The sequence below is a fragment of the Megascapheus bottae genome, chromosome 6 (genome assembly GCF_031878675.1).
Source record: "Megascapheus bottae isolate mThoBot1 chromosome 6, mThoBot2.hap1, whole genome shotgun sequence".
NCBI lineage: Eukaryota > Metazoa > Chordata > Mammalia > Rodentia > Geomyidae > Megascapheus > Megascapheus bottae.
Window position 1 is genome coordinate 7,343,294 of NC_143514.1, and position 16,738 is coordinate 7,360,031.

The 16,738-nt window shown below is 43.1% G+C and overlaps 1 protein-coding gene across 4 annotated transcripts in view; it reads left to right on the top strand.

Annotated features, from left to right (window-relative positions):
- Window positions 1–3,437, top strand: part of Ccdc18 (coiled-coil domain containing 18) — an 80,023-nt gene extending 76,586 nt beyond the window's left edge. For all 4 annotated transcript variants that reach the window (XM_090334208.1, XM_090334207.1, XM_090334211.1 and 1 more), the window contains exon 30: window positions 3,281–3,437. In XM_090334208.1, the coding sequence (XP_090190334.1) occupies window positions 3,281–3,295 (15 nt within the window). In that variant the 3' untranslated portion in view covers window positions 3,296–3,437. The remainder of the gene's footprint in view (window positions 1–3,280) is intronic.
- Window positions 3,438–16,738: the final 13,301 nt, after the last annotated feature.

The following is a 16,738-nucleotide window of genomic DNA, read 5'->3' on the forward strand; positions in this document are numbered from 1 at the left end:
TTTTTTGTCATGGAGCTTGAACTCTGGGCCTGGGCACTGTGCCTGAACTACCGCCCTACTCTTGAGCCAGGAGCTCTGGGACAACGCCCAGCAGTAGGGCGGTAGTCTTGAGCTGTAGAGCTCAGGGAGAGTGCCCAGGTCCAGAGTTCAAGTTCTGTGACCCACCAAAAACAAAAATAAATAAATAAGAGTAAAAAAGCCAGGCCAGGAGTTTGGCCTAGTGGTAGAGTGCTTGCCTCGCATGCATGAAGACCCAGGTTTGATTCCTTGGTGCCACATACATAGAAAAAAAAGCTGGAAGTGGTGCTGTGGCTCAAATGGTAGAGCTCTAGCCTTGAGGAAAGCCCAAGGACAGTGCTCAGGCCCTGAGTTCAAGCCCCAGGACTGGCCAAAAAAAAAAAAAAAGTAAAAAAGCCTGATTAGAGTAGATTTAGAGGGAAATAGGAAGAGGAAAAGATTAAACACCAAGATTAGGCAACTCTTTTAAAGTTATAATGACAAGAATGTGTTCTTTAGGTAAAGAGATGAAACAGTATTGTGTGTATTGAAAGGAATAATCAAGGGTCAGGAGTGTGGCCTAGTGTTAGAGTGCTTGCCTAGCATGCATGAAGCCCTGGGTTCAATTCTCAGTACCACATACACAGAAAAAGCCAGAAGTGGCACTGTGGTTCAAGTGGTAGAGCTCTAGCCTTGAGGAAACTCAAAAGACAGTGCCTAGGCCATGAGTTCAATCCCAGGACTGGTGAGGGGGAAAAAAAAAAGCAGGAAGGAATAATCAATAGGTAAGAACTCATAATTGATAGCAAAGTGTGGAGTAAAATTTTTATGTTCTTCAGTGTGAGTTCCACTAGGAAAGTAGGAGTTAGTCTTGGATTAAAAAAAGGGTAAGTTCAGGGTCAGGAGTTTGGCCTAGTGGTAGAGTGCTTGCCTAGCATGCATGATGACCTGTGTTCTATTTCTCAGTACCACACACACAGAAAAAGCTGGAAATGGTGCTGTGGCTCAACTGGTAGAGCCTTGAGAAAGGACAATGCTCAGGCCCTAAGTTCAAGCCCTGGGACTGGCCAAAAATAAATAAATAAATAAAAACAATGAAAGAAAAAGTAGAATATATGGGTTCCTAATGACATGAGCAACTTGGTGGTTTTCTAGATATTGATTGGAGATAAGAGTCTCAGGTCCTTTTGTGCCCCAGCTGACTTTGAACCTTGATCCTCAGATCTCAGTCTCCTGAGTAGCTAGGATTACAGGTGAGAGCCACTGTGCCCAGCTTATGGCCAGATAATTTTGCCATGTATAATCAACCTGCAAAATGCAAAACATCAAGCACTACTTGTCCCAACCTACTGTATGCTAGAAGCAGGATATGCAGGATATCTTTCTTCCTTTTTTTCTTCCTTGTTGGGTATGGAGCTTGAACGACATTGAACCATAGCACTACTTCTGGGTTTCTGGTCTCTAATTGGAAGTAATAGTCTCACAGTCTTTTGTGCCCAGGCTGGCTATGAATTGTGATCTTCAGATTTCAGCCTCCTAAGTAGCTAGGATTACAGGTATGAGCCACTGACTCCTAGCCTTTTTCTCCCTTTATAATGACAGTTGAAATGTACCCTAACAAATTTTGACAACATTCACTTTGGGATAGTACTGCTTCCCAGTATGGCCTTCCCCTGAAGCTTGTGATAAGGAATCCTGTAGGAGTGGCTTTAGCTGTGCAACCCTGGTGCTTTCTCTTAGCAGTCATGTGCTTAGCACTATACTGGAGCAGATGTTGAGAGATGTTGAGACAGATGTTTCTTTGTAACCTGGATTGGCACCAAATATGCTATCTATCCTCCTGCCTCAGCCATCCAAGTGTTGAGATTACAGGCAGGAGTCACTATGTTGAGCTTTAGATATTATTATTGTGCCTATTGAGTTCTGCTCCTAACCACTGTGAGAAGAGTTCAGTATTAACGTCCTTATTTCATGTGATCATTTGTCTTTTTACTGTGTGTTGTCAAACCATTCTGTGGCACTAATGTCTGAATATCCTATTTTTCCTGTCTTCATTTTGGTTTTGTTGTTTGAATTTGATTTACTTACTCATGGCCAATGCTTTGCCACTTGTGCCATGCCATGACTTTAATCTAGCTGTTTTGCTGGTTACTTGGAGATAGAACCTCACATACATTTCTGCCCTGAGTAGCCTCAAACTTCAGTTTTCTGACCTCAGGTATGAGTAACCAAGGCTGGGCAGTGTCCCCGTTTTGAGCTTTAAAGTCAATTTAGTTTAACCTTGTATTCATTCTTACCCTCCTTCCAAACCAAACCAAAACGCCTCACTTATTTTGTTTTGCAGGATTTTTTTTGACTGGAGTGTGTGTGTGTGTGTGTGTGTGTGTGTGTGTTGATCCTGGGAATTGAACTCTGGGTCTGGGCGCTGTCCCTGAGCTCTTCAGCTCAAGGCTACTGTTCTACCCTATTGAGCCATAGCACCACTTCTGGTTTTCTGGTGGTTAATGGAAGATAAGTGTCTCATGGACCTCCGTGCCTGGGCTGACTTTGAATCCAGATCCTCAGATCTCAGCCTCCAGAGTAGCTAGGATTACAGGCATGAGCCAACAGTGCCCAGCTCATAACTCTCTCTCTCGCTCTTTTTTTTTTTTTTTTTGGCCCCTCCTGGGGTTTGAACTCTGAGCCTGAGCGCTGTCTTTAGGCTTTCTCAAGACTAGTGCTCTACTCCTTGAGCCGCAGCACCACTTCCAGCTTTTTCTAGTATGTGGTACCATGGAATTGAACCTGGTCTTCTTGCATGCTAGACAAGCACTCTACCCCTAGGCCAAACTCCCAGCCTACGACATGACATATATAGTATTTTGTTTGTTTGTTTGTGGGTCTTAGGGCTTGAACTCTGCCTAAGCCTCACTGTCCCTGAGCTCTTCAGCTTAAGGCTACCGCCCTACCCCTGGGCCTGGTCATTGATCCTGTCCTGTGCTCCTCACAGCTCAAAGCTACTGTCCTACCCCTTGAGCTGAGCCCCACTTCCTGTTTTCTAGAAGTTAACTGGAGATAAGAGTCTCAGGTCCTTTTTTGCCCAGGCTGGCTTTGAACCTTGATCCCCAGATCTCAGCCTCCTGAGTAGCTAGGATTACAGGTGTGAGCCACCACGCCCAGTTCATGACTCATATTTTTAATCGACTAATATTTCCCTCTTCATTCTCCTGATTCCTATAGTGGACTGTAATACTAAATCAATATGAGAATATTTCAAGTATTAATGTATTATTTTGTATTCTAGGGAGAAAATTTGTAACTAAAGAAGATATCAACACGATGAGAAATGAAATTGTTGGTACTGTCCTGTGTTTACTTGTTATTATGTATAGCACATATTGCATAGAAAGTGTTATTTTATTGCCTTTGAGTAAATTTTATATTTTAATATTTTTCACTAATCATAACTTAGTGGAAATTTATCTTATTTGGTCTACAATTGCCGGTTTCTTTTTATTTTATTTAATTAATTAATTAATTAATTTATTTATTTATTTTGCCAGTCCTGGAGTTTGAACTCAGTGCCTGAACACTATCCTTGGGCTTTCTAAAGGTTAGAGCTCTGCCACTTGAGCCATAGTACCACTTCTGGCTTTTTCTATATATGTGGTATGGAGAAATCGAACTTGGATCTTTATGTATGCTAGGCAAGCCCTGTACCACTAGGCCAAACTCCTGTCCCCTCTTTTTTATGTATTGTTAAAATACATAGTACATATATTCAGTAATAAAGGAGAAATAAGGAGCAAATTAAGTGACTTGGAGGCATGGTTCAGAAGAATAACCTAAGAAAAATAAATGATAGAAAAAATTGATAGAGAAAATCAACACAGCTAAAAGTTGGTTCACTAAAAATATTAATAAAATAAATAGAACTCAGGCCAGGAGTTTGGCTTAGTGGTAAAGTGCTTGCATGCTCAAAGGTCTAGGTTCGATTCCTTAGTACCACATACATGAAAACAGCGGGAAATGGTGCTGTGGCTCAACTGGTAGAGCTCTAGCCTTGAGAAATCCCAAGTACAGTGCTCAGGCCTTGAGTTTAAGCCCCAGGATTGGCCAAAAAAACCCCCAAAAACAAAAAAGATAAAATAGAACTCTAGCAAGACTGGTCAAGAAAGAAATACTACAATTACCATTACTAAGAGTATAGGAGGGGCTAGGAGTGTGGTCTAGTGGTAGACTGCTTGCTCAGGATGCACAGAGCCCTAGATTCCTTGATACCACATACACAGAATAAGCCAAAAGTGGTGCTTATAGCTTAAGTGGTAGAGTGCTAGCCTTGAAAAAGCCCAAGGACAGTGCCCAGGCCCTGAGTTCAAGCCCCAGGACTGGCAAAAAAAAGGGGCTAGGAGTTTGGCCTAGTGGTAGAGTGCTTGCCTAGCATGCACGAAGACCCGGATTTGAATCCTTGGTACCACACACATAGAAAAAAAAAAAAAAGCTGGAAATGTGTGCTGAGGCGTAAGTGGTAGAAGTCTAGCCTTGAGAAAGTCCAAGGACAGTTTTCAGGCCCTGAGCTCAAGCCCAGGACTGGCAAAAAAAAAAAAAAAAAAAAAAGCATAAGAGCTATGATATGGTGGCTCATACTTATAAATCTAGCTACTTAAGAGGCTGAGATCTGAGGATCATAGTTCAAAGCCAGCCTGTGCAAGAAAGTTCCTGAGATTCTTATCTCCAATTAACCACCAGAAAACCAATAGAGCTGTGGCTCAAAGTGATACGGCAATATCCTCGAACAAAATCGCCAGTCCCCAAGTTCAAGCCATGACTGGCCAAAAATAAATAAATAAATAAAATAAAGAAAGAAAGAAAGAAGGAAGGAAGGAGAGAGTTGGAAGCATGGCTTACATAGTTGGTAGAGCAGCAGCCAATGAATGAAAGCATCAGGTACAGAGTTCAAATTCTAGTCTTGGACCACAAAAAGAAATAACGGGAAAATATGACTATACTTGCAGACAATTTTGGAAATACAAAGTATATGTTTATGCCGTAATTTCAAAGCTTTACTGATATAGAACAATGTCCTTAAAACAGTGTACCTTATCAGAGCTTACACAAATGAATGGTAAAAGTGAATAATCTGATCTGAGAGAAATTAAGTTTCCAGTTTAAAACATTCTTTCAAAGAATACTGTAGGCCAGATGTTTTACTGGTAAATGCTAACACATTTGGAGAAAGGAATATCAATTTTTTATTGTAATTAATAGAGGGGTTACAGTTATATTTGTCAGATAGAAGGTGCATTACTTCACACACATTGATACCCTTCTCATGTTTTTGTCCCCATTTTCCTCCCCTCACCCCATTCCCTCATCTTGTTTTCCCCCTTCCCTTTCCTATTTCAAATAAATAAATGTATATGCAATATATCAGATAAGAAGGTTAGATACTGTAACAATATGAGAATAACCAAAGGACAACAAAAGAGATGAGAAATAACATAGTACATTAAGAACAATTATCACACATTATATAGCTCTTGTTTCCATATCCTAGAGGTCCTTTCATTTAGCCTCATCCTATGTATCTAGGTTTTGAGCTATTGTAATCCTATGAGAGTCCAAGGTTTGTACTAATTATTACAAATGAGGGAAACCATTGAGCCTATGTTCCTTTGGGTCTGGCTTACTTCACTTAATATGATTTTTTCCAAGTCTTTCCATTTCCTTACAAATGGGTGATGTCATTCTTTCTGATGGCAGCATAGAATTCCATTGTGTATAAAAGCCACATCTTGTTGATCCAATCATCTACTGAGGGGCATTTGGGTTGGTTTCTCATCTTTGCTATGGTAAATAATGCTGCAATGAACATCATTGTGCTAGTGGGTTTAGTATGTCCTTGTTTTGGGACTTTTGGGTAAATGCCAAGTAGTGGAATTGCTGGGTCATAAGGGAGCTCTATATTTAGTCTTTTGAGGAACTGCCATACTGCTTTCCATAGTGGCTGAATGAGTTTACACTCCTACCAACAGTGTAGTAGTGATCCCTCCTGGCCACAGCCCCGCCAGCATCTGTTGTTATTAGATTTCTTGATAATGGCCATTCTAACTGGAGTGAGGGGGAATCTCAGAGTAGAGAAAAATGAAATGAAATTTCCCTCTTTGCAGATGACATGATTTTGTATTTAAAGAACTCTGTAGTCTCCATTTCCAAGTTGCTAGAGCTGATTTGAAACTCTGGCAAGGTAGCAGGGTATAAAATTAACCCTCAAAAATCAACCATCTTCCTTTATGCCAACAATGAGAGGATCGAGGCAGCAATCAGGAAAGCAACTCCTTTTGTAGTAGCCTCAAAGAAAATAAAGTTCTTTAGGAATTAACTAAGAATGTAGAGGACCTTTATGATGAAAACTTTAAAAACCTGAAAAAGGAAATTAAAGCAGAACTGAGGAAACCTCCCATGCTCCTGGATTGGAAGAATCAACATCGTGAAAATGAAAATCTTGTCAGGTGCTATTCCTGAGCTTTTGTGCTCAAGCCTAGTACTTTACCACTCAGCCACATCTCCACTTCTGGATTTTTGGCAGTTAACTGTAGATTAGAGTCTCACAGACTCCTGATCTGGCTGGCTTTGAACTGTGATCTTCAACTCTCAGCCTCTTGAGTAGCTACAACTATAGGCATGAGCCTATGCCAGTGCCCAGCATAAACTTATTTTAAAAAACTAAATTATGTTAACACACAAATATTTTATTTTCCTCCAGCTTTGTTGTCAAAGTATATTGAAACATATTAAATATTAATATTTTAAATTTTTTGTTAGACATGAGGCTTGAACTCTGGACCTGGGCGCTGTCCTTGAGCTCTTGGAGATAAGAGCCTCACAGACTTTAGTGCCTGGGCATGCTTTGAACTGCAATCCTCAGATCTCAGCCTCCTGAGTAGCTAGGATTACAGGCTTGAGCCACTGCACCCAGCTATTATTTTTAAATTTTATAGATATCATTTGATTACAACAAATTGTGTATCTTAATTTTACAAATAGTATTTATGGAATTCACTGTTATATTTTCAGATATCGTACATGAAAATACATACATGTACTTTTAGGTGCTTTGTACTTTCAGGTGTTTTTTTTTTTTTTCTTAGTATGTTTTAGGATATACACACAGGTAAAATAAATAGCCACTAGAGGGCACCAGCCACTTACATAATGACAAGCAGCTTTATGTCTCTTAACTATCACATAATAAAAATGAAACCAAGGGCCAGGTGTTTGGCCTAGTGGTAGAGTGCTTGCCAGCATGCACAAAGACCTGGGTTTGATTCCTCAGGACCACAGACATAGACAAAAGCTGGAAATGGTGCTGTGGCTCCAGTGGTAGAACTCTAGCCTTGAGAAAAGCCCAAGGACAGTGCTCAGGCCCAGAGTTGAAGGCCCTGGACTGGCAAACAAATAAAAATAAATAAAATAAATTTTAAAAAATGAAACCAGATAAAACAATAACTACATCTATTTCATTGTAAAAATGCCTTTTGTGATCTTCATTACAAGACAAAGGGCTAGGTCAGAGTTTAATTTCCTTTCCAGCGTTTCTTTTCTTGGCCCTCAACTGTAAAGTTTATCACATTCCTTTATTGATCATCTGAATCTGAATGACAGTAATTGTGGTAGCTGTCTTTAGATTTTTTTTTTTTTTGCCTGTCCTGGGGCTTGAACGCAGGGCCTGGGCACTGACCTTGGGCTTTCCTCAAGGCTAGCACTCCACTGCTTGAGCCACAGCACCATTTCCCGCTTTTTCAGTGTATATGGTACCAACGGATTGAACCAAGGGCTTCCTGCGTACCTTAGCTAGCGCTCTGCCACTAGGCCATGCTTCTGGTCCTTCATAAAGTTTAAAGAGCTTCCTGGGCCCAGAGTTTGGCCTAGTGGTAGAGTGCTTGCCTAGTATGCATGAAGACCGGGGTTTGATTCCTCGGTACCACATACACAGAAAAAGCTGGAAGTGGAGCTGTGGCTTAAGTGGTAGAGTGCTAATCTTGAGGAAAGCCCAAGAACAGTTTTCAGGCCTTGAGTTCAAGCACCAGGACTAGTTAAAAGTTCAAAGAATTTCCTTACTTTCTCCTGATGGTTCTCCACCCTTTTGTATGCCTTCTCCTTTTTTCTCTCCTTTTTGTCTTTGTTTTGTTTTGTTTTCTGCCAGTCCTGTGTCTTGAACTTAGGGCCTGAGCACTGTCCTTGGGCTTTCTCAAGGCTAGAGCACTACCACTTGAGCCACAGCACCATTCCTGACCTTTTCTATGTATGTGGTACCAAGGAATCCAACCTGGGTCTTCCTTCATGCTAGGCAAGCACTCTGCCACTAGGCCAAACTCCTGGCCCTGCCTACTCTCCTTTTTAACAAACCACTGCTACATTCCTGGGAGTTTGACCTTGCTATTACTCAAATACTGGACCAAAATTCTAGATCAAAGAGTTCTTCCCCTTTCCTACCCTATTCTGTTCTACCTTGTTCATTTACTCTGGGCCTACCTTATCTTAGGGTCTCCTCCATGGTGAGGTACTTATATCCCAGAGAAAGAAACTCATGCCTTTGAAACCTGGAGTCATTAGCTATACTAATTCAGTTTCTCTAGTTCTGTAGTCTAGCCATGTCAACTCTCATCCTTAACAGATCACAATGAGAACTTTAAAAATATTGGGGAAGTGGTACTGTGACTCAAGTAGTAGAGCTATAGCCTGTGCTGAAGAGCTCAGAGATAGCACCCAGGCCCAGAGTTCAAGCCACATGACCCACCAAAAAAAAAAAGAAAAAGATAAAACTTCGGCCAGGAGTTTGGCCTAGTGGTAGAGTGCTTGCCTAACATGCACAAATACCCGGGTTCAATTCCTTGGTACCACATACATAGAAAAAGCCAGAAGTGGTGCTGTGGCTCAAGTGGTAGAGTGCTAGCCTTAAAAATCCCAAGAACGGGGGGAGGGATACGGGTACCAAGATATGTGAAAGGGTATCAATGTATGTGAATTAATGCACCTTCTATCTGGCAAATATCATGTAACCCTTTTACTAATTGCAATAAAAATAAATAAATAAAAAATCCCAAGAACAGTGCTCAGGCCCTGAGTTCAGGCTCTGAGTTTACACCCCAGGGCTGGCCAAAAAAACAAAAAAAAGACTACGGATATTCACAAGTTTGAGCAGAAAGAAGCAGTATAGAGGGAAAAGTTAGTAACAATGTGTGTATTGAGAAAATAAAATAAGACATGTCACAAGTGAGGAATATTAGAAAATAAAGTCTCAAAGAAAGCTTAAGATATTCCAGTTTTCTGCTATTGCAGAAAATTGTCCCCAACTTCACAACCATTTGGGGAGTCAGAAATTAGGACAGGACCTGGTGGGCAGTTCTTATGTCCCATGTGATACCATATGGGATCATTTGTTAGAAGATAGTTTCACTGGGAAAAGACAAGATTGCTGCATTCATATGTCTGATGGCTGGTGGGAGTATCAGGAAAGTTGTGCTTATCTGAGAAGGTCAACTAGGATAACCTGGGTGGCCTTTCCAGGGTAGCTTCAGCGCAACAGGCCTACTTACATGGTGACTTAGGCTTCCAGAGCAAATGTTCCACAGGCCATAGGCAGAAACTGACTTCTTAGGGCTTTGTCTCTAGGTCACAGGATGTCACTTGTGATTAGTTCTACTGGTCACACAAGTGAACTGGATGACTCAGTCCCGATTCACGGGAGGGGGATTTAGAACGCATATCTCCACAATAAGAGAAAGGATTACATTCATTGTTACTCTGTTCCAGATCTTACCTGTTGGGTAAGATCAGAGAACATACGCGTCTTGCTTTGGATATGAAATCACTTCTGTGCTAAATGTTGGAGTACACCGAGTTCTCTCCTGAACTCTTTTCTAGTTTGTCTTCTAGATGATTACATCTATCCTGCTGACTCAGAGAACTATATGTACCTTCATGCTTTTCAAATTTGTATCTCTAGAGCCAGCTTCTTTCTTGAATTCTATACCTATATATCCAAATGCATACTTATCATATCCACTTCAGTTTATAATAAACACCTGACATTAACATAAGCAGCTGGGTGCTAGTGGCTTACACCTATAAATCCTAGCACTCAGGAAGCTGAGATCTGAAGATCATGGTTTGATGCCAGCCCAGGCAGGAAAGTTAGTGAGTTTATCTCCAGTTAACCACCAGAAAACTGGAAGAAGTACTGTGACTCAAGTGGTAAAGTGCTAGCCTTGAGGAAAAGAATCTCAATGACCGTGCTTAGCCCTGAGTCCCAGGACTGGCAAAAAAAAAAAAGCCACATACTGTGAGATGCTGCAAAAAGTACTATAGTTGGTCAGTATCACTGTGGTCTGTATTGGCCTCAATTATAACAAATTTTTAGGTCAGTTTACATAACCCAGCATATAAAGCTAAATCTTGTGGTAGGAGATTATTATAAAGACTGACAACTCTTGGACCAGGAGTTTGACCTAGTGATAAAGTGCTTGCCTAGCATGCACAAAGACCCAGGTTCAATTCCTTGGTACTACATACATGGAAAAAAAGCCAGAAGTGGTGCTGTGGCTCAAGTGGTAGAGCTCTAGCCTTGAGAAAGCCCAAGAATAGTGCTCAGGCCTTGAGTCTAAGCCCAGGATTGGCCAAAACAAAACAAACTGACAACTTTAACTCACTTTTCCCTTTATATTCTAATAAAATTCTTTGAGACAGACTTGGTTGCATTTGGTACAAGGTTAATGTTGCTATCAAAAACCAGGATGTAAGGCTGGAAGTATGGCCTAGGGGCAGAGTGCTTGCATGGTTGAAGGCCTTGGTTTGATAGTACCATATACACAGAAAAAGGCCAAATTGGGGCCAGGAGTGTAGCCTAGTGTTAAGAGTGCTTGGCTAGCATGCATGAAGTACTGGGTTCAATTGCTTGATACCACATAATTTAAAAAAAAAAAAAAAAGAAAGCTGGAAGTGGTGCTATGGCTCAAGTGGCAGAGTGTTAGCCTTGAGCAAAAAGTGTCCAAGGACAGTGCCCAGGCCCTGAGTTCAAGCCCCAGAACTGGCAAAAAAAAAAAAAAGCCCAAATTGGTGGTGTGGTTCAAGTGGTAGAGCATTATCTTTGAACAAAAAACACTCAAGGACAGTGCCTAGGTCCTGAGTTCAATTCCCAGGACTACAAAAACAACAAAGCAAACAAACAAAAACAGGATGTCCTCTGTGCAAGCCTGACTGGGAAAAGAACTACACTGGGATTATGAGAACACACCAGGTGGACTGCTTGGCAGACTCAGCCTGTTCTTTCCCCAGTGTTCATTTACAGTGATGAAAATAAGCAAGGTGGCTGGGGAATTCAGCCTGAAAAGAGGCTTGTTTTCCCTCTCAAGAGACAAATTTGATTTTGAGGTCTCATAAATATGGCTCTCTTCCAAATCAGCACTCTGGGGTAATTTCTTTAAAATGGTTCTTACATTCTTCCATAATTCTGCTTTCTTCATTTCATGGAGTATATCTATGGTTTTTCTCCATAAGTCTCTCCTAGGTCCTTCCTTATTGCACCTGCTCTTAACTTCCTGTAACAGGAATCTTCTCATCAATTCTTTCCACTTAAAATTCAAACTTTATATGTGGGCTGTGAATTTGGCGTAGTGGTAGTGTGCTTGTCTAAGCATGCATGAAGCTCTGGGTTCGATTCCTCAGTATTAAACAGAAATAAAGCTGGAAGTGGCACTGTGGCTCAAGTAGTATAAGCTTCCTAAAGAGCTTCCTAAAGAAGCTTAAGGAGAGTGCCCAGACCCAGAGTTTAAGCCCTATGACTAACCCCCCCCCCAAAAAAGTTGAAAATTTCAATAAACAGATATTTTCTTTGTATGTATACATTTATGAAAGATAAAACTTGGGGAATGGGGCTTGAACTCGGCCTGGGTGCTGTCTCTGAGCTCTTCAGCTCAAGGCTACCATCCTACCCTTGAGCCAAGCCCCAGTTCCCATATTCTAGAAGTTAATTGGAGAAAAGAGTCTCAGGTCCTTTTGTGCCCTAGCTGGCTTTGGAACCTTGATCCTCAGATCTCAGCCTCCTGAGTAGCTAGGATTACTGGCGTGAGCCTCTGCCCCTGGCCCCACTGCAGTTTTTGACTGATCAAAAAGGCTTAGTTGGTCCATCACAGTATTTCAGGTGACAAATTTTGATTTTTTTCATTATACTTTCCATTATCTGGTTTTAGCCAGGTTTCTGGTACTAATAACACCATACCAATTACTAGGTAAGTTATAAAAAGAGGGCTTTTAGGGCTCAGAGTTCTAGACCTACAAGGCCCACTATCACTTTGGTGCTGGCCTCCTTGCTGGCAGAGCATCCCATTGCCAGAGACAGGAAGAATACCTGTGCAGTGTGTGTGTCTGATTTCTCTTCCTCTGTAGAAAGCTATCAGGATTTCCTCATGAGGACTCCACTCCAGCAGTTGTAATTCTCATCCTGTGGCAAGGTCCCCACTTCTGAATACCATCATTGAATTGAGTTTCCACTCTCTCAGTACCTCATCATGGGGATTAAATTCAATGGGGATTAAAGTCTAAACCTTGAGGGACCCTAAAACCCTATCCAAACCATCTGTGACACCACACACACGGCAGTTTTCCTGCTACACAGGTCATCTTCAGCTTACTGTTTAGATACCAAGGTTTTCAACTTCTCACATGACTCTCCCACTCTGCCTAGCACATAAGAGACCTGTTAAGTAAACAGATAAATGGGTAAACAGTTCCTGCTTCATCATAAGAATGTGTCCCTGCTTACCTGCTGGGGAAAATAAATGGAAATGCAGGCCTTTGTAAATCTGGTGGCAGCCAGCTGATTGCTAAAATACATGAGTGTGGCCAAAATCAATAAAGCCACCTACTCAACCCACAGTTGACTTAGAAAAAAATTTTTAGAATTTTTGCTCAACTAGTACAGACACTCCTAAGAAGTAATACATGGCCATTGTTTTAATCCACCGACCTTTAGAGTGGCTGGTTAGGCCTGGTCAAGCCCCAGGACAGGGAAAACAAAACAAAAACAAAAACACTTACAGACTGGTACATTTCATAACTTACCTCACTATTTACATTAAATTTCAGCAATATTATATATGACATTTAAACATACTGTATAGTATTCTGTAATAAAAATCTCATGGCCTTTACTTTTTGCCAGCTCTGGAGCTGAACTCAGGGCCTAAGCACTGTCCTTGGACTCTCAGTAGACTTTATATATCATTTTCATTTCTAAGAAGGAAGTTTGTAAAGTGACCTACCTACCTTCCTTCCTTTGCTTTATTTCTGCCAACTTAGCACTTGAGCCATAGTATCACTTCCAGTTTCCTGGTGGATAATTGGAGATGGAGCCTCCTGTATTTCCTTGCCAGAGCTGCCTTCCAACAGAGATCCTTAGATCTCAGCCTCATGAGTAGCTAAGATTATAGGTATGAGTCACCAGTGCCCAACTGCAATAGCAATTTAACACAATACTGAGTCTACAAAAGATAAATGTTATAAGAAAAGCAAAAATTACTTTTCTAAGAACTGCCAGATTTGGTTCATTGACTAACAATTCCAGGAATGTTATTTGTTTTGTTTTGCTTTTCTGGTTGAGAGGCTTGATAAAACCAAGACAAGGGCCAGGGGTTTGACATAGCGGTAAAGTGTTTGCCTAGCATCCACCAAAAACCAGGGTTCAATTCCTCAGTACCACATACATAGAAAAAAGCTGGATGTGGTGCTATGGCTCAAGTGGTAGAGCTCTAACCTTGTGAAAAGTCCAAGGACAGTACTCAGGCCCTGAGTTCAAGCCCAGGACTGGCAAAAAAAAAAAAAAAAAAAAAGAAAGAAAAAGAAACCTAGCCTACCCTCTCGCTCACTCTTAAAAAAAAAAAAAGACCAAGACAGATTATTATTTTTTGCCCAACCTGAGTCTTGAACTCAGGGTCTGTGCATTGTCCTTGGACTTTTCTCAGGGCTAGTACATTACTACTTGGGTCACAGCACCACTTCCAGCTTTTCTATGTATGTGGTTCTGAGGAATCCAACTCTAAGTGCATGGTAGGCAAGCACTCTACTACTAGGCCAAACTCCCAGCCTAACAATTATTTTTAATGTAGTTTTATTAAAATGTTGTTAGATTCATAAGTTAGGTAATGAGTAGATTTCTTTCCTTCTTTTGTCAGTCATAGGGCTTGAACTCTGGGCCTGGGCCCTGTCCTTGGACTTTTCTCAAGGCTAGCGCTCTAGCACTTGAGCCACAGCATCACTTCTGGTTTTTTTTTGTGTGTGTATATATGGTACTGAGGTAATTTTCCATATAGTGTATACTGAATAGTATGATTGCATTATGATTGCAATACCTTTCTGTGCCTATTTTTTTGGTGGGGGGGAGTGGGGAAGGCAGTGATGGGCTTGATCTCTGGGCCTGGGTGCTGTCTCTGAGCTCTTCAGCTCACTGCTAGTGCTCTACCACTTGAGATACAGCTCTACTTCTGATTTTGTGGTGGCTCATTGGAGATGAGTTTCATGGACTTTCATGCCTGGGCTGGCTTTGAACTGCAATCCTCAGATCTCAACCTCTTGAGTAGAATGAGCCCTCTCTCCCTCTTATTTTTTTTTTCCATCGTGGGGTTTGAACTCTGGGCCAGGGTGTTGTCCCAGAACTCTTCAGCTCAAGACTACTGCCCTACCCCTTGAGTCACAGTACCACTTCCCATTTTCTAGTGGTTAATTGGAGATAAGAGTCTCAGAGTCTTTAATGCCAACGCTGGCTTTGAACCCGAATCTTCATATTTCAGCCTCCTGAGTAACTAGGATTACAGGTGTGGGCCAGGGTGCCCAACTGTGCTTCCTTTGTGAAAAAGAAAAACCCAAAGCAAAAGCAAAAGTAAGTCTTAAAATCAACAGTAAGAAACTTAAAAGAAGCTTCATCAAAATGATTTGAAAGCAGGTATGTTGATCATGCCTGCAATTCCTGTTTTTGCCAGTTGGAGGCCAGCCTAGACTACAAAGCGAGCTCCATTTCTCATAACAATAAAGCTAAATTCGATCCTGTATTCATTCATATTGAAAATGGTTAGCTTTTATTAAATTTGCCTTTGACTAAACTTACATATGTCTACACTTTAAAAAAAAAAAGTAGCCAGCAAAGCTGGGCGCGGTGGCTCATGCCTGTAATCCTAGCTACTGAGGAGGCTGAGATCTGAGGATTTCGGCTCAAAGTCAGAGACTCTTATCTCCAATTAATCACTAGAAAATGGGAAACGGAGCTGAAGCTCAAGAGGTAGGGCGGTGGCCTTGGGCTAAAGAGCACAGGGACAACGCCCTGGCCCAGGGGTAGAGTGGCTGAAGGGCTCAGGGGCAGTGCCCAGGTCCAGAGTTCAAGCTCCTTGACCCACAATAAAAAAAAAAAAAAAAAGAGCCAGCAAGTGTTCTGGAGAAAATGTTAAGTGAAAGAATAATGTAGGGCTGGGTTTTAAAGCCCACTTGGCTAGCCAAATGCAAATAAAATAAAGTGATAGGCTGTAGTCTCTTGGAAAGGATTCCAAATAAGTCACATGGTATCCAAAATATTGAGGCCAAATGACTCTGATGAATTCAAGTGTCCAAATGAATTCAAGTGCTTTGTAGTAATTACAACACCTCCCACTAGTCATAAAGGTAATCTCTGCGTCCACGTGGCAGTACGGGACAAATTCCGTTCGTAAAAAATGCAGTTATTGCAGGAATCGGAAACCGTAGCTGGTCTTCGCCACGCCGGTCCACGCGCGGGAGGCCCGAAGAGCCGGGGGTTTAACCCTCCCTCGCGAGGCCGCGAGCTCGCACGGCCGGGCGGAAACCTGCACCGCGCCGCGGAGCCTGAGCTCCGGCTTCCGGCTCGGCCCTCGGCGGTGACCGGCCTCGGACTCCGGGAAGGAAATGGGCAGAGGGCCGCCGAGGGCTCCGACCGTGTCACACGCTTGGAGCTCATCTCTTCCGAAAGCTGCGCTTTCTTCCCCTCACACCGCACTTGGACGAGAGCAGGCCTCGGTCCCGCCCAGCCTCGCCGGGGCGGTCGGGGAGATACAGGAAGTTCTAGCGACACGCGTCGCGCCTTTGTCCCCACTTGTGGGTCCGGGAGGCTGGAGACCAGCCATCGGGGCCTGCCCGCCCTTCCTTGGGCCTAGGACCCTGCTCCAGAACAGCTCCGTGACGGGGGCGTCCGGGGCCGCACGAGAGGGGCGCGAGAGAAGACACCAGGCCCTAGACGTCAGGCCGAACGGCCGGCGTGGAGGGGCGGTCCCCGCCGGCGCGGGCCGGGGCGGGGCTGCTGTCACACCCGGAAATCAGTCCTGGAGGGAGGAGGCGAGACTTCCGGTGGCGCAGGGCCTGTCGGGAGCGGCTTCCAGCGAGCCTCTCCTCTCCGGTCTCAAGGGAGGCCGCGGTTGCCGCTGCCTCGCCTTCCACGACCTGCGTTCGGCTGAACTGCCAGGGCGACCGACACTGCGGTTCCCTCCGGGTTTGGCTCAGTCCGTATTCGTTCCCACGCGGCCGCTAGGATTCTAGCGACGGCCTCCGCCGACATGTTGTGAGGCGGCGGCGCGGGTGTTTGGAGGATGGTTTGGCGGCGGCAACGGCTGCTGGCGGCGGCGGCGGCTCCAGCTCTGTAGAGCCGAGCCCGCTGGGTGTCCGCCCGGTCCCGCGGCCAGGCCGGGAGCCCTGGACCTTGTCTCTG